This window comes from Pseudorca crassidens, chromosome 10 (assembly GCF_039906515.1).
Source record: "Pseudorca crassidens isolate mPseCra1 chromosome 10, mPseCra1.hap1, whole genome shotgun sequence".
Classification (NCBI taxonomy): domain Eukaryota; kingdom Metazoa; phylum Chordata; class Mammalia; order Artiodactyla; family Delphinidae; genus Pseudorca; species Pseudorca crassidens.
Genome location: NC_090305.1, coordinates 61,632,065 through 61,650,800, shown reverse-complemented (window position 1 = coordinate 61,650,800; position 18,736 = coordinate 61,632,065). Strand labels below are relative to the sequence as shown.

The following is an 18,736-nucleotide window of genomic DNA, read 5'->3' as shown; positions in this document are numbered from 1 at the left end:
GGACAAAATTATGAGATAAATAAAAAATAATGATGATGTAGAGAACGTCCAAGTTATTTATTTCTCAAGAGGTAAAACTGATCTGTTTCAAGCAACTGTCACAGGTGAAAATCAATGAGCACAGCCTGGCCATCAAATGATAATAGCCTCAAAAAAAAAAAAAAGAAATCATGTGGATAATACACTGACACGATTTTCCCATTTAAGGTTGATGGAAGTGAAAAATGTACTGATTAAATCTAAAATTGTTTTTGGTTTACACTTTCCTTAAAGAAGTTTAGCCAAGTAGCTTAGTAAAATGTTTCTTATAGACATATTTATTAGCGTAGACAAAAAAATGTCAATACAAACTCATGTTATTAAAATGCATAAACTAATTACCATATTTTAAATTAGCAACCACTGAGTCAGGATGCCTAGTGACTTTGTGAGAAAAAAAAACCTGAGCTGAATGAGCTTTCAAATTTTTCAAAGTTTTCTATGCATGAAATTTCATAGTGATCTTCCATAGTACTTCCAAACAACATAAGCGGTCTGCACCTTCCGGCTTATTATTAATCACTGTTGTGCTACTTGGTCAAAACATGAAACCTGAAGCAACAGCTCCAGTCAAACTAGACTGCTAAAATAAAAATGGACAGCAGCTCCTGTCAAAACTAGCAAATAAGACAAAAATTAGAAAGGCAGTATCCGTAGTCAGTAACACCCAGGAGGAAATCATCTTACCAACGAGCATGAACAAACCCACCTGTGAAACACGGTATGACTTTAAAGAGTAATGTTTAAATTGTTAAGTGACCCCAAAGCATATGAAGTGCAATGTATGCATCACTGATTATGCAGTTACAAAGTACATTCAAGGTCACATACCTCAAAAAAAAATAAATAAATGAGGCAGATGTTTGAATCTATGTAACTTGTAAAAAAGTTGATGTGAGTATACTATGCTCAATTAATTGAAATACAGCAGAGTAGGGTTCCCGGGGTTTTATATATTTTCAATTTTCTAACATCAAGAATCGGGCACTGGGTTGTTGTTTTTTTTGTTTTGTTTTGTTTTGTTCTCAGTACGCGGGTCTCTCACTGTTGTGGCCTCTCCCGTTGCGGGGCACAGGCTCCGGACGCGCAGGCCCAGCGGCCGTGGCCCATGGGCCCAGCCGCTCCGCGGCATGTGGGATCTTCCCGGACCGGGTCACAAACCCGTGTCCCCTGCATCGGCAGGCAGACTCTCAACCACTGAGCCACCAAGGAAGCCCTGTTTTGTTTGTTTCTAATTTTTATTTTAATTAATTATTTATTTATTTATTTTTGGTTGTATTGGGTCTTCGTTGCTGCACGGCTTTCTCTAGTTGCAGCGATCAGGGGCTACTCTTTGTTGCGGTGCGTGGGCTTCTCACTGTGGTGGCTTCTCTTGTTGCAGAGCTCGGGCTCTAGGTGCACAGGTGTCAGTAGTTGTGGCTCGCAGGCTCTAGAGCACAGGCTCAGTAGTTGTGGCACACGGGCTTAGTCGCTCTGCGGCACGTGGGATCTTCCCAGACCAGGGATCAAACCCATGTCCCCTGCATTGGCAGGTGGATTCTTAACCACTGCGCCACCAGGGAAGTCCCACATTACTTGGTCTTAACTTACTCAAACATTTCTTGGTTGTCTAAAGCTCATCCTCTGACAGATTCCTCAGGAAGAGTTCATGGGAACTGATCTCTTCCATGTTCATACACCTACCTGTGGTCTCTGTAACAGAACACCCAAGATATTGAATATAAAATCCTTGATGAGAGACTCTGGGAGGAGCAGCTAAGATAGTGCTTAATTTTACTTAAAAGTTTATCCTAAAGGAATAATTACAGATGTCCATGTGAAAAGATTTAGCCATAAGAATGTTCTCCCTGGCAAAAAAAGGAAATTTTAAAATGTGCAGTAGTGAACTGCTGGAATGCATTGGGATAACTTCACATGATGGAACGTCATAACACTTTAAAAACAATATTGAAGAGTTATACTGAGTTAGACACACAATCCCAACATCACTGAATAGGAAAAATATGAACAAACAGTATACAACTGATCCAATTACTGTAAAAAGATTCTAGTAGCATGTGTATGTGGCAGCAGGGAGAAGGAAATTCGTGAAGGTCTGTGTATGTGTACATATATACGCACAATAAATATGAATTTGAAAGATATACATCAAAATTTTTAAAGAGATTATTTTGGGGTGGTTAAGCAGTTTATTTTAGTCTTCTGTATTCTATATCTCATATATTCTGGATTTTCAATACTAAACTCAAATTCATAAAAGTTATAAACATAATCTGATAAAAATAAATTAAAATGGCATTAGCTACTTTAGGTTTGTAGATATTATAATTAAGGGAAATTGCAATGACCTCATCCAATACCTGTCTTCCTAGTAAAACGGCAAGAAACACCTTTATGCACTCCCAAACGCCTCCAGCCCCAGATCTTCAAGATCGAATATTTGTAGGACACATTAATAAGCTTGGAAGAATGCGAAAAATAAAACTACAAAGTAAACCAGGAATTCTTTTTAAAAAATCAGTTTACAGGGCAAAGATTAGTAAATAAACTCACACCTAACTTACAAGGTTTTCTCTTATGCCTGGTCAGGCCTTCCAGCAGCTTCTCGCTGAGAGTCATTCAAGTATCTGAATTGTGAAAAGGTTATCAATTCCCTACATCTAGTGATGATGCAAGAATTACTTACAAAGGACCATCTACCATGGGTACAGAAAGTATCCTTTTAAGAGTTTCATTTGTTTTTTCTTTTTTGAAAACAGGGTAGAAAAACAGTTTGTCACTTTTTGTTTTGCCCAATTTTCCTATTTACTTGAATATGCAGAACACATGATTTGTAACTCAAAAGAGTTCCCTTGTCACCATAGCTGTGAACACTTTTCATACCATCACAAGTAAATTGTACTCTCATCATCTACCTTTCTAGAGAACAATTTAGCATTGTTTATGCACAGCCTTCTAAGTGTGCATAACACCTGTGGTAATCTACTAGCAGCAGACACGAAGTTGTATGTAGGGCTTCCCTGGTGGTGCAGTGGTTGAGAGTCTGCCTGCCGATGCAGGGGACACGGGTTCGTGCCCCGGTCCAGGAAGATACCACATGCCGCGGAGTAGCTGGGCCCGTGAGCCATGGCCGCTGAGCCTGCGCGTCCGGAGCCTGCGCTCCACAACGGGAGAGGCCACAACCGTGAGAAGCCCGCGTACCGCAAAAAAAAAAAAAAAAAAGTTGTATGTAAACAGGATGCTTACTGCATCAGGGTGAGTGCAAACCAAAAAGTCAGAGGCAAACAGGTCGACAGTGGGAGAAGGGTTAAGTTACCATAGTGGCACAAAATGAAAAATTATATAGTAATTTTTTAAATGTTCCTATGGTATATTTAATGACATATTCATGAAAATGATAAATCGACACATTTTTATCGTAATTGTATAAATGTATGCATAAAATTCATAGACATACGGACCAAAGGCTCAAAAGAGATAAACCCACATGGCAACGGTAATTAGCTCTGGGTAGTGAAATTACAGTCGATTTTGTTTTCTTCTTTAGGTTCTACTACATTTTCTGCAGTAAATAGTAATTTCTCTTATTTAAAAGGAATGGCATGGGCCTCTTTTGGGGACTGAATTTCAACAACAAAAAAATATCACCATATAGAGGCATCAATCCCCCCAAAAAAACAGGTGCAGTTCTTTCTCCCTGTCCAGCAGGAAGCAATAAGCCTGGTATTTGTTCCTGGGTCCCTTCCTCTTTCACTCATTCTAGCCCATTAACAACCAAGCACTTGAAAAAAACACAATTAGCAATACTAAGATTGGTAAACCCGCCCCTAAAACACACACCTATATACAAATATTTGTACTTTTCTTTAAGTAAAAATAAAACAATGGCCATTGTGTCGAAACGCCTAAGGCCAGTATCACAGCCGTACATGAGCCCAGTCTTCTTCCTACTGCTCAGCCTCTTTCTATGTCCCCTCCTCACTGCTCACTGCGTTCAGCACTGCTGGCCTTCCTTCTCCTCCCGGGTCTCCCCATGACCCCTCACACCTCAGGGAAGCTGAACTACAAAGTTCTTCCTGCTGAGGTTCACACAGCACACTCCTTCTTGTCACTGAGGGCTCAGCTGGAACATCACCTCCTCAGAGAGGCCCTCCCTGACTTCCCTCCCAGCAAACGGTGTCTGGCTCCACTCCCTGCACACCTCCCCTTGCAAGACACTCTATCAACATCATCCTGTGTAATGCTCTTCAGAGCGCTAACACTATCCAAAATAATTCTGTCTCCTTCTTTATTGCCTGGCCTGAGCATCAGCTTTAGCATTTATAAACTCCATGAACTTGACAAAATCACTCAACACACTAAGTCTCATTTGAGAATAACCCAGGGTTATAAGTCACTAAGTGTCTGGCCTATAATAAATGTTCGCTATAATAATAAATTGTTTTAATTAAAAAAAATAGAACCTTACCTTTTAAATGACAATTCACTGTATATTACTGAGTGGCCACAGATACATTTTAAAGATTATAGGACAAGGCAGAAAAGATGCAGAATGGTTAGAGGCCTCAGCACCTGAGGATCAGTATATCACTGAGTTTGCTGGATTTTCTCTCTGCCTCATACATCCCAGATTGGGTGCTGGATAATCCAGGAGCCAAACAGCACACAAACACAAATACACAGGAAAAATCAGCTCTCTCAAGCCAAAGGATCAGGAAAGGGGCAGCGTGGAAAGACCAAAAACATTAAGACAACAGCTACTCTACTCTAGCCGAACACCACGGAAAGACGATGGCCCCTTCAGCAAGGGGCAAGAGGAGAGACTAGCCTCCTACCCTCACGTGACTGTAACAAGGCACCCCAACACTCTTCCCTGCCAGGGAAATAGAAAGGACCAAGAGAGAGCTGGGACTTTCATCCCAACCCAGCAATAACAAGGCCCCCTGGCCCCAACCATGGAATCAGTAGAGATACTGATGGGACGCCTGGACCTCCACCCATTTATAGCAGTAATCACGTTCCCCTCCTTCTTTCTGCTGGGATGGCATCAGAGGAGGCAAGTGGGAAGCCTGCAACTTTACCACCTTCCACCAGGAATGGGGCGCCCACCCCTACCCAACCAGTGTCAGTGGAGGAATAATGAGGAGCCCTCCCCCTACCAGCCAGGGGGGCATAGGAAGAAGCCCAGTGGAAAGCCTGGATTTCTACCCTTGCCCTGCAGTAAGGAGGGGCTCTACCACACACCTCGGGTGTCAAGAGAAGTCTACAGGGGAACCTGGACTTTCACCCCAACCTGGAAGGAACAAAGCATCACCATCCTTCCTCTGCCAGTTCGGTGTCAGAGGAGGCCTACTAAAACAGAAGATTTAAATAAAATCCAGAGTCTTAAAACATAACACCCAAAATATACAATGGATATAGAGCTTCTGTTAAACAAGTTGACAGAGTTCTGGAGCTCTGTTTCACAACAATGTGAATCTACTTAACACTCCTAACTGTACACTTAAGAATGGTTAACAGGGCTTCTCTGGTGGCGCAGTGGTTGAGAGTCCGCCTGCCGATGCAGGGGACACGGGTTTGTGCCCTGGTCCGGGAAGATACCACATGCCGCGGAGCGGCTGGGTCCGTGACCTATGGCCGCTGAGCCAGCGCATCCGGAGCCTGTGCTCCGCAACGGGAGAGGCCACAGCAGTGAGAGGCCCGCGTACCACCAAAAAAAATAAAAAAAAAAGAATGGTTAACAGTAAATTTTATGTTTTTAACCACAATTTAAAAAAAGTTTTTAAGTGCCAATATTAGTTAGAATCAAAAGATTATTTCTCATTTAATACATGTAATTATTCAATCATTTATTTAAGATACATGGGACATTAAACATTATAAAACAATTACAAAGTCATATTAATTAGTGCATATTATTTTACTACCTTTGTGAAATATCTTAAACTCAATAAATCCGAGAAAAATAAAACTCTCAGCCTCTCTTACCACAATTTACATAGCAAAACTACTCAAGTGGTACTTTTTCTAATACAATGACTTGGAAAATTTAATAGCAAAAAATTAGACACAGACTATACTTTCTCTGAGGCTCAAATTTCTTCACAGAATTAAATCAGATTAATTAAAGGCAAAAAATGGATTGCTTTCTATTTTGACTTTCAAGATCAAGTTTATTATGTAAGCCTGACAATTATTAATTACTGAAATTTTTAGTTTTATAAAAAACCAAATTTAACGTGTTGCATTTCATGCAGGAGAAACATGGCAAACACTATATTTAAGTGGCTCCATTCCATACTTCCTAGCAGTGCTACCTTCACCATGTTGTACAAAACTCCAATTTGACAGTTATCTCCCCTCAGAAAAAGGGTAATTGGTCCAATAAGTATAAAGAATACTGCATACTACACTACACTCATGAAGACTCATAATATACATGAGCACACGAAAAAGTGGAAAAGGTTGTACAACTGAAAATATGTCTGACTCATTGCTTTCCAAATGGGTATATAACCATGGTCCACTTTTTTCACCTGTTAACACCTCACTGAACACTAATGTTCAAGGGCAGGGCTTCTCCAACCATAAAGTTCCAACAAGTCCTCAAGAGACCTCATTAAAATGTCAATTCTGATTCAGCAGGTGTGGGTGGGGCCTGAGGGTCTGTGTATCCAACACGCTCCCAGGTGATGCAATGTTTCTGGTCCAGGGATCACTCCTTAGCAGGCACTAGAGAAGACACTTTGAGGAAAGCTACTACAGGGACTTCTTTGTAGCTATGTAGTTTTCTGATACGAATTGAATACTTACAAACTCTACACTCCATAAAATAAAGGAATATCAAACGATTGGAAGGAGACTAAGTTAAAAACAAGAGAAAGGGAGCTCTGAAGGTTATGTGTACTGGCAGGGTATTAGGACAAGGAAAGGAATAAAAATGAATCAGGGCAAACAGAGAATATAAAGGGACCCCTCCTTAAGGCAGGCAAGGGATATGGGAAAAGAGATGACGGCTGAGGACAAGGAGGCATAAGAAATATTAGCATGTAAGAAGGACTCATAAATTTTCTAACTTTTCATTACTAAAATGGGACAAGCAGGCAGATTTCTATTTTAATCACTAAAAGACTTTATAACAACTTCAGATGAATGCCCTGTGGTACAGAGGTTTGGCAAAGTTCAAAAGGGCCCCTTGAGATGAAAAATAAATTCTACAGAGATACATTGCTTATTGAGCCACTAAAATTGTAGGAGAACACAACAATTTTTCAAATAGAGTAACAGGTCAAACCTTTTCCTGGATTAGCCTCTGAAGATGAATCCCACAGGACAGCATAGCACTGAATAAGGTCAACATGTACTGCTGGACTCTGCAGATGGCAGAGGCCAGGGAGTTTATTACTGAGGTCAGTCCCACGTTCTCAATAACATTCTGGAAGGCAGTAGGAGAATGGCGAGTGACTCTACACAAGGCCTGCAGGGACAGGAGAACAGATCCATCAGACTACTCCAAGCCCACGAACCAGTCCCCCGAAAGAGAACAAATACTTCTGTGGAAAGGAGTAGAAGGTGTTTACCTTGCTCCTTCATTACTTACCTTGGCATAAGAAATTTGGGCAATTTCAACACAGGTAAAATTAAAACAATAATCCAGCTACCAATAAATACTTAAGTTGCTGTAAAACATTAGAAACTCTTACAATGATCATATGCATTATGAGTTAACTAAAATGAGAAAATAATTCATGAGTCTACACAGAAAAACTTTAATAAAAAACATTAAGATAAGCCTTCTTTGTGCAGACACTAAGCTAAGGGTTGAAAAATAGTCATAAAAGTATTTGTTTATTGTTCAGTATGTAAAAAACATGATCTGAGAATATCTGAAGACTACCTCATTTAATCCTTCCAAATAACATACATGAAAGGTATTATTATTAACCCCATTTTATAGGTGATAAAACTAAGGCACAGAATATTTAAGTAACTTGCTCAAAGGCGTATAGCTAGTAAATGGCAAAGCTAGAATTCAAACCACGGTAATCAGACCCCTGAGCTACTCCTCAACTGCTCATAGACTATCAAAGGTGAAACTTAAAATTAATAAACTAATAGAATTTAAAGTGTTGTAATAGAAATGGGCTCAATTATGCTTGGAAGGGCAGGAAAAGCAAGTGAACAAAAGCTACATAAGGAAAATGATAATTGAGTCGGTTTTTGAAGGTGAGTGGGAAAGTAAGGTGAAAAAGTAAGTAAAGAAAATTCTAGCCAGAGAGAAGAGGACAAGTATTCACATGGAGACACAAAGAGCAGAGCAGGTTCTCGGAAGGGAAATTTGTCTGATGTATCTCTCAGGTGAAGGACAGAGAGAGTAGTAAAGAAGGGAAAATGATGACCCATCTATTGAAGAGACTGTCTTTTCCCCATTGTATATTCTTACCTCCTTTGTTGAAGATTGACCATAGGTGCATAGGTTTATTTCCAGGCTCTCTATTCTGTTCCATTGATCTATGTGTCTGTTTTTGTGCCAGCACCATACTGTTTTTTTTGTTTTGTTTTGCTTTGTTTTTGCGGTACGCGGGCCTCTCACTGTTGTGGCCTCTCCCGTTGCGGAGCACAGGCTCTGGATGCGCAGGCTCAGCAGCCATGGCTCACAGGCCCAGCTGCTCCGCAGCATGTGGGATCTTCTTGGACCGGGGCACAAACCCGTGTCCCCTGCATCAGCAGGCGGACTCTCAACCACTGCGCCACCAGGGAAGCCCACCACCATACTTTTTGATTACTGTAGCTCTGTAGTATAGTCTGAAGCCTGGGAGTGTGGTGCCACCAGCTTCATTCCTTTTTCTCAAGATTGCTTCGGCAATTAGGGATCTTCTGTGGTTCCACAAGAATTTTAGGATTATTTGTTCTAATTCTGTGAAAAATGTTGTATTTTGATAGGAATTGCATTAAATCTAATAGATTGCTTTAGACAGTATGGTCATTTTGATATTAATTCTTCCAATCCAAGAGCATGGGATACCTTTCCATTTCTTTGAATCATCTTCAATTTCCTTCATCAGTGTTTATAGTTTTCAGAGTATAGGTCTTTCACCTCCGTGGTTAAGTTTATTCCTAGGTATTTTAGTATTTTTGATGTGACTTTACTTTATTTTTTAATTTTAATTTTTTGGCCACATGACATGCAGGATCTTAGTTCCCCAACCAGGGATCAAACCTGCATCCGCTGCAGTGGAAGCTTGGAGTCTCAACCACTAGACCACCTAGGAAGTCCCTTGATGTGATATTTTTTTAAATTTCTCTTTCTGATAGTTCATTAGTGTATAGAGAAGCAACAAATTTCTGTATATTAATCTTGTATCCTGAATCTTTACTGAGTTCACTTATTACTTCTAATAGTTTTTTGGTGAAGACTTTAGGTTTTTCTACATAAAGTATCATATCATCTGCAAACAGTGACAATTTACTTCTTCCCTTCCAATTTAGATGATGCCTTTTATTTATTTTTCTTGCCTGATTGCTATGGCTAGGACCTCCAATACAGTGTTAAATAGAGGTGGTGAGAGTGAACATCCTTGTCTTATTTCTGAATTTAGAGGAAAAGCTTTCAGCTTTTCACCACTGAGTATAATGGTAGTATGGATTTGTCATAAATGGCCTTTATAATGTTGAGATATGTTCCCTCTATACCCACTTTAATGAAAGTTTTTAGCATGAAGGGATGTTGAATTTTGTCAAATGCTTTTTCTGCATCTACTGAGATTATCGTGTGATTTTTATTCTTCCTTTTGTTAATGTGGTGCACCTTACTGATTGATTTGCAAATGCTGAACCATCCTTGCATCCCTAGAATAAAGCCAACTTGATTATGGTGTATGATCCTTTTTTCATACTGTTGGATTTGTTCTGCGAATATTTTGTCGAGAATTTCTGCACCTATGTTCATCAAAGATATTGGCCTGTTATTTTTTGTACTGTCTTTGTCTGATTTTGGTATCAGGCTAATGGTGGCCTCACACCTGTCAGAATATCTATCATCAAAAGGTCTACAGGGACTTCCCTGGTGGCACAGTGGTTAAGAATCCACCTGCCAATGCAGGGGACACGGGTTCGAGCCCTGGTCCAGGAAGATCCCACATGCCATGGAGCAACTAAGCCCATGCGCCACAACTGCTGAGCCTGCGCTCTAGAGCCCTCAGGCCACAGCTACTGAGCCTGCGTACCACAAATACTGAGGACCGCGCACCCTAGAGCCCATGCTCCGCAACAAGAGAAGCCACCGCGATGAGAAGTCCGCACACCTCAACAAAGAGTAGGCCCCACTCGCCACAACTAGAGAAAGCCTGTGCGCAGCAACGAAGACCCAACGCAGCCAAAGAAATAATTTTAAAAAAAGGTCTACAAATAACAAATGTTGGAGAAGATGCGGAGAAAAGGGACCCCTTGTACATTATTGGTGGAAATGCAAATTGGTGCATCTGCTATGGATGTTCCTCAAAACTCTAAAAATAGGACTACCACATGACTCAGGAACTCCACTCCTGGGTATATATCTAGAAAAAAATGAGAACACTAATTCAAAAACATAGATGCACCCCAATGTTCACAGCAGCACTATTTACAATACCCAAGATATGAAAGAAACCTAAACAACAGATGAGTGGATAAAGAATATGTAGTACATATATACACAATGGAATACTACTCAGTCATAAAAAAGAAGGAAACTGCCATTTGCAGCAATGTGGATGGACCTAGAGAATATTATGCTTAGTGAAATAAATCAGACAAAGACAAATACTGTAATGATATGACTTATATGTGGAATTTTTAAAAGTAATACAAACCAATGTGTATAGGAAAACAGAAACAGACTCACAGATACTGAAAACAAACTAGTGGTTACCAGACGGGAGAGAAAAAGGGGAAGGGGCAAGTCATGGGTATGGGATTAAGAGATACAAACTTATGTATAAAATAGATAAGCAATAAGGAGACAGAATATAGCACAGGAAATAATAGCATTATCTTGGAATAGCATTTAATGGAGTATAATCTGTAAAAATACTGAATCACTAAGCTGTACACCTAAAACTAATATAATATTGTGAATCAATTATATTTCAATTAAGAAAACATATTTATTTCAGTCAATATTATTTCAAAGATTATTCAATCCCTGGATTAAAAACAATAAGAGCAGTCTAAATAGAGCCCCTAAAGATCACGCTACGATTAGAATTTTTCAAGGACATTTAGGGGTCTCCCTTAAACTGGCTTCGAGACAATGAACAGTAAGTCTCATTAGCACTGTAACAATTCTTAGAGAGGCTTTCACAGCACAACTGACTTCCTATTGATATAAAATCCCTACGCAATCATAATGGGGATGTTTCTTGATACAAGGTTTGTCCAGACTGCTTCTAAGTGTATTCAAAGCAATATGAGGGCAACTGGAAGTTCTCCTCTACAGAAAGCTGCTCAAAAGCCTAACCTACCTTCCATTTTGAAGAGCTCACGCAGCAAATAACTTTTAACCCGTCACTTCTGGATATCAAACACAGTTGAAAGCTCACAGAAGCTTAAGAGCACATGAGGGCTTGTATTCTCCAAATCAAAAAAAAATCAAATCTCAAGATAGACCTTCAGTGATTAGGTTTTGAAATATTTACTTAATAAAATAGAGCTTGAGACTACATTTTAAAACTGGAAAGAACACTTCCAGTTCAAAATTCACTTCAAAATTTGCCTCCAAAAGGACATTGTGTTACCTCCAGAACCTGTGACCATCTATTTATTAAAAGCAATGTCTAAGAAAGAGATTAATTCAAAACTGAAGGCGGCATATCTATTAGAAACATGAACACAATCTCCACGGAATAAGTTTAAGAACCACTTCTTTTCTGTCTTTTGAATGATTTTTTCATGTCATATGAAAATTACATTGGGAACTTTTTCAAACTAGACACACTCTCATCTGACCTCTGAGATCTTAAGACACATCAGAACAGGGGCAGGGGGTGGAGAGAGAGGAGGAAGCAGTCAGTGTTGTTGAAAAGCTCCCCTCCAACCCCAGTGAGAACCACTGCCCCAAAAAACTCTTCACTTTGTCACCTTTCCTCTCAGCACTTCAGTAATTATAATTAGCCCAGTAACCTCCCTCATAGGAGCCATTCTACTCAATCTAACTCTAAAGGTTTCTCTCGTTCCCACTGTGGCTCATACAGAGATTCCCTGTAATCCTAATAATTCTAGGAACCCTTTTATGCATTCAATACACTTCCCAAGTCAGGTCCGCTCCCTTCAACAACTAATCCCTAAGCAATGGATGCCACCACTCCTGAGCGGGAAGGATTCATTAGCCATCTTTCACTCCAAGCCAGGCCAGTGTTTTTCAAGAGCTCCAAGGTCTAGGGCAGTGGTTCTCAAACTTCAGCAGGCATTAGAAGCACCTGGAGGCTTGTTAGAATGCAGATTACTGGGCCTCTCCCTGCAGAGATTCTGAGTCAGCAGGTCTGGGTCAGGGTCCAGAAACCTGTGTTTCTAACAAGTTCCCAGGTGATGTTAATGCTGGTTATCTGCATCACACTGGTCCAGGGGGACTCTATGGGGCCAAGAGATGACTAGGAGAAATGGGTCAGAAAGTCAGTGACACAGGCAGTAGGCACAGACTGGTAACACGCGGAACAAGGAGCAAGTTGGTGACTCAGCACTGATGACACCATCCTCCAGCCTTGCTCTTGCAGCCATCAAGTCAACGGATATCCACCGGGCACCTACCACACGTGCTCAGGAGGGAACAATGGCAACAGGGTCCCTACCTTCCTAGAACTGACCTCCTAACAGGATGTATGATGATGTGCACACATAGGTTGCATAAATACAGCTGTGTTGACTGCTATGACAGAAAATACAAAGAGACACGAGGGGCAAGACACATCCTGATGAAAGAGGTAACATTTAAGCTGAGAACTAAAAGATGAAGAATCGGCCATGTGAAAAGCCAGAGGAAGGCATCCTGGGCACAGGGAATAGAAAGGGGAAAAGTCTTGAGGCCGAAGAGTGCTTGGAAATTCTTGAAAATATCAGAACATGTGTGTCATTGAAGCACAGGAAGTGAGGGAATGAGTGTTAGGAGATGTGACAAAAGAGGCAGGCAGAGGCAAAAATCACCCAACATCTTGAAAGTCACGTGAAGAATTCTGATCTTTATCACTAAATGGGTACGTTAACCTCCAGAGCACATTCCTGAGAGGTTGTTATCGGAAAAGAAACCAAAAAAGAAGTTCAGCTCTGTAAGGCGTGCTGGGGAAAATTCAACTGTCATCCCTCTAGGAATCTGTGTAAAGTGTCTTCAGGATGCGTATTTTCAGTTTCTATATCCTCAACCTTTAATGAATTTTCTTAAGATTATGATGTTAGAATAACTTTGTTTTAGGATCCCCAAACAATGATCTCATACTGTATTCCCCATTCTATTATTAGCAGGACCTTTGTGGCCTATTTCCCCTTGTAGCCCAAGTAAAGAAGAACGTTTAATGTTATCAACCTCCTGCCCTCCACTCATGACGTGAGACAAGAGGCTCCATACCAACCTTTGCAGGAAAAGTCCAAACCTGCAACCAAAGACCTGGCTTCAAACTGACAGAAAGATGAACAAAACACAGTCCTGGCTTTCCAGGAGTTTACAGTCTATAAGGGATTATAGTAAAATAAGCTAGCATAACTGATTTACCCCACAAAATGTGCTAACTGCTTTAAACATTAAATTTTATCCTGAAACTCAAAGCACTTGCCAATTCTTAACTTCTACCTAGTACTCTGTAGTATTTATCTAGTATTATCGTCCTTTAAAAAAAAATTTTTTTTAAGATGCTGAAAAGTTTTAGCAGAGCAGTAAGAAGAGGAGATGTGATTTTATGAAGTTCACCCTGTATGCAAAATGGAACTAGTGGAGCAGCAAACTGGCCGTGGGAGACCAGTTAAGGCCACTCCACTGGTCTCAGTGAGAGACGGTGGTGGCCTGGATTATGGAGGCAGCAGCAGAGCTGCAGAGAGAGGCAGACAGATCTGAGCAGTATCTATGAATTAGAATCAGAGGACAGGTTGACTGGCTGGATGTAAACAGCGAAGGGGAAGGAATTAGGGAAGATAAAGCAACAAAAATGATACCTAACCCTTTGTTTTCCTTAGTCTATCTTCCCTTGCCTTCCCCTCCCAAGGGCAATACATCAGATTCTGAGGAAAGAGGTCAGAGGGGAATGGGAGCACTGAGCACAAGTGGCTCAGGACACACTCGGCAGTGACACGGGAGAAAGAGAATGACATAGAGGCAGCGGCCAGAGTGGATGGAGTCTGTTACGCTGAATGAATAAATTAACTGATTGAACAGATCAGTAAATATACTGAGAATAACTGAAACCAGGTTTCTGTATGAGATTAGATTTACAAACACAGAAAATGGGAAGGCTAAAAAGAATCCTACGTATGGGATTCAAATTGGAAGTATCAATATGAATGCATGAGTTTTGTTCCAAATACCCACAATGATAGATATAAGAACAATTCTATATGCGTGCGTATTATGAGTACCTATACTTTTTTCTAGCTCTGAATACTAAGAAGGCCTGAAAACAATAACACCCCATAGCAATAAGCACAGCACTCAGATCCTGGTTTCTAAATACCAAAGGTCCCTTGGAGAAATGATTGGTTCCAGGGCTGGCAGAGCAAGTACAAAAGTAGCCCAGAAACTGCATGGTGTCAGAAAGTACGGAAGTGATCGATGACAGAAATAGGTCAATGGGGGCTTCCCTGGTGGCACAGTGGTTAAAAATCCACCTGCCAATGAAGAGAACACGGGTTCGAGCCCTGGTCCAGGAAGATCTCACATGCCGCAGAGCAACTAAGCCCGTGTGCCACAACTGCTGAGCCTGTACACCACAACTACTGAAGCCTGTGTGCCCAGAGCCCATGCTCCACAAGAGGAGCCACCTCAATAAGAAGCCTGAGCACCACAATGAAGAGTAAGTAGCCCCTGCTGGCTGCAACTAGAGAAACCCCGCGCGCAGCAACGAAGACCCAATGCAGCAAAAATAAAATAAATAAATAAATTTATTTTTTAAAAAAAGAAATAGGTCAATGTGACACAAAAGCCAGCTTGTAAGGCTTCTAGGATGATCTGAGCATCCAAACAATAAATAATAATAGTGGTAATAGTAGTATCACATTACAATTCATTGAATAAAATAGGTATCCATGGGGCCTCCCTGGTGGTGCAGTGGTTGGGAGTCTGCCTGCCGATGCAGGGGACACGGGTTCATGCCCCAGTCTGGGAAGATCCCACATGCCGCGGAGCGGCTGGGCCCGTGAGCCATGGCCGCTGAGCCTGCGTGTCCGGAGACTGTGCTCCGCAATGAGAGAGGCCACAGCAGTGAGAGGCCCGCGTACCACAAAAAAAAAAAAAAAAAAAAAAGGTATCCATGATCATAAGGATATAAATACACACATACGTGTGGGAGAAGGGAAAGAGCTTCTTTAAAATAGAATTCCAACCAATACCAAAGGCCTGTTTTTGTACAGCTCATGAGAACAATGTACAATGGTTTTTACATTTTTAAAGTGTTAAATAAAACAAACAAAGAGAATATGGAACACAGACCATATGTGGTCATCAAAGCCCAAGATACATATCATCTGGCCCTTTATAGAAAGTATTTGCCAATCTCTGATATAAAAGGAATGAAACAGATGGTCATCATATGGCAACCATCACAGAGGCATATGCTACAGGTAAGGGTCCTCAATGATGTTACGGAGGTTTAATGGGAAAACACTATATAGACCCAAGTTGAGCCTTGCCCTACAAAATACAAGCCCTGTGTCCTTTAAACCTGTAAATGACATGAAGTTCCCAGAAATACTGGGGAACTGTTTCAAACTGAAGGAGACTAAAGAAATATGAAAACAATATATAACGTATGATACTGAACATGATCCTGGAGCAGAAGAGACATTTTGGAGGAAATCGGAAAAATTACAGTCAAAAATTAATAAATTAGATGAACACTAAGAACAAAATATAAAAAGCCCAAGATCAAAGAGTGAAGCTTAATGTGTCAAATGAAGAAAGAGCTAGAAGGTGTGAGACTTTGGTGGGAACAACTGGAAAAAAATCTCTGCCAAGAAAAGAAATCATGCTGAGCATAAAAATGAAAATGGTAATATAAACCCAATTAAAGCAAGGATTTTTTTTTAAAGGCCCAGGATTAAAACGAACGCCTTAAGATGTGACTCAAAGATGACTTGAGAAAGTTCACTGGTGTTTTTAGGACAGATACCAGATAGGGTTGAAGAGAAAACAGTCCAGAAAGGAGCAAGCTTGTGGCAATAACCCTTTAAAGAAGTACGGCTGGGGTGGGGTGGGGGGGACGGGGGGAGAAGGGATGGAGGTACCTCCTAAGAAACTCTGGATATGTTTTTATGTGTGTCTTTTTATTTTTAATGTGGTAAAGAATACTTGAACACTGATTAGAAAGATCTAGTACACAAGGAGAGGGTAAAGATTTAGGAAAGAGCAAAAATAACCATTTGAGTTGAGATTCTCAAAAAAAGAAGAGATGGAAGAATCATGGATGCGTTTGTCTCTGACAGGAGAAGGGACAGTTCATCAGCTGTAACAGGAGAGAAAGAACTGAGGCAGGATAGTTGTGGATGCAAATAGGTCCAAAGATGTGTAAGACAGACACTGGGATAATTCCCGCTGGATGTCTCCATTTTTCTCTGGGAAGTATTTACTGAGGGGGAAGCCATTTACTGAGGATGCAGGAGGGAAACCATGGGATTGGAGGGTTAAGGAAAGAGGATAAGGTCTGAAATTGGCACAGTGAGAAGCACAAGAATGAGGAGACTAGAGAAATACAGGGAGGGTACCAGATAACGTTGAGAGTCCAAATAAGACTGGTGATCAAAAAGAATATATAAATAAATCACATGAGAAAGGCCTGTATCTGTTCAACCGACTATTAAATTGATACAACCAGGTTAACACATCTTCATACATAATTATCCTTTACATCAAGTCATTATAACCATGGAAGCAAAGCAGTAGACAACCAATCAAAATACAGAAACTGCAAAATCACAGATGCTTGAACATTAATATGAATTCATTTGAATCACATGATAAACCCATTTAACGTAAAGTCTGAAAGGGGGAGCTAACAGGAAAAGTCAAGGGACACTAGAAATATACCAAACCAAATCCTGCGCCCTAACCACTGCCATGGTTTTCCACTATCACCTCCAAATAGTTTTTGAAACTGTAATTCATGGTCATATAAGATCCTATTGGAATTTCCTGACAGTCCTCCTGCTTCAGGAGAAAATCAAATTACTGTTCTCACCAACTGTTACTCTGAGATTTCTACCTATCCAATGAAATTTACTCTGTATCTAGCACAGTTCTTCAAGCTTGGTATTTAAATACATGCAAATATATCCCCAAAAGATGCTCCATCTTACCGATATTGCAGTTATCCTAAGAGAATCAACGGTAGAATGTTTGAATAGGTACCATAAAACAGGCCCAGTTTCTCCTGTAATAAAGCCCTGGGCCTGAGCAGAAAAGGTAGTGCAGACATTTTCAATAATCTTTGCTGCCATGTGATTCACAACACGTTCTTCCTAGAGAGAGAGAAGGAGTAGAAAACAATGAAAAATTAAATAGGTATTATTATGAGAAATATATACACATCCTTTCTTCATAATCACTGCTTTATAAATAAAGCCCTGATACCGAGAGTGCCCCTGGATGTGTTAGGTGTTTTAGGAGGTGTGGTCATTTTTTCAGGCTATTATAAAACGATTACATTTGGTTAATCACTAAACCTAGCATAACATAATTCTCCACATATTTCAATAAAAAGGCTGAAATAATCTGGAAAATACACAATTATAGCTTACAGCATAACATAAAAACTGGAAGATAATTTTAAAATCATAAGGAGTATGCAGAACAATCTTTAGAAATTACTCAGAGCTGGAAATAATTAGTGTACCAATAAGATAAAGACCACCTGAATACAGGGCATCAAGGAAAGCCCGAAGAAAGAGACTGCACCAGTGGTGTGACCAAATTAACCCTTAGACTAAAGGCTGTTCTGGATTGTTCTAACAATGCTTAAAAGTCTCAAAAAGGATCAAGCTGTTTCCAGGTAACTTAAATGAGTCCAAGAAAAAGCACAAAAGTACTTAAAAGGCTATAAAGAAACAAAAGTGCCCAACATAAAAATCACGACGTCTGACATCCAATTAAATTCACACACACTAAAAAGCAGGAAAATATGACTCATAAAAAGAAAATTTAATTAAGGGAAATGACACAGGTGACAGAAAAAAGTATTTAAATGGCTACTATAAATACAGTCCATACACTCAAGAAGAAAGAAAGAAGCATAAGGAAAGAAATAGAAAATTAAAAAATGACCCAAATCAAAGGGCTAGAGATTATAATGTCTTATATGAAAAATACACTGAAATGGATTAACATATTAGGCTCTGCAGACTCAATGATTAGTGAAGATTAGTGAAGACACAACACTTAACAAAAAAAAAAAAAAAAAAAAAGAAGAAGAAGAAGAAAGAAAAAAAAGAAACAACTATCCAAAATAAACACAGAAAGAAATAAGACTGG

General features: G+C 40.1%; 1 protein-coding gene across 4 annotated transcripts in view; it reads right to left on the bottom strand.

Moving 5' to 3' along the window:
* Positions 1-18,736, bottom strand: part of ULK4 (unc-51 like kinase 4) — a 518,420-nt gene that overhangs the window by 394,235 nt on the left and 105,449 nt on the right. For all 4 annotated transcript variants that reach the window (XM_067753978.1, XM_067753980.1, XM_067753979.1 and 1 more), the window contains 2 exons: positions 17,566-17,727; positions 7,334-7,516 (listed from right to left, as the gene is read on the bottom strand). In XM_067753978.1, coding sequence (XP_067610079.1) covers positions 7,334-7,516; positions 17,566-17,727 — 345 coding nt within the window. The remainder of the gene's footprint in view (positions 1-7,333; positions 7,517-17,565; positions 17,728-18,736) is intronic.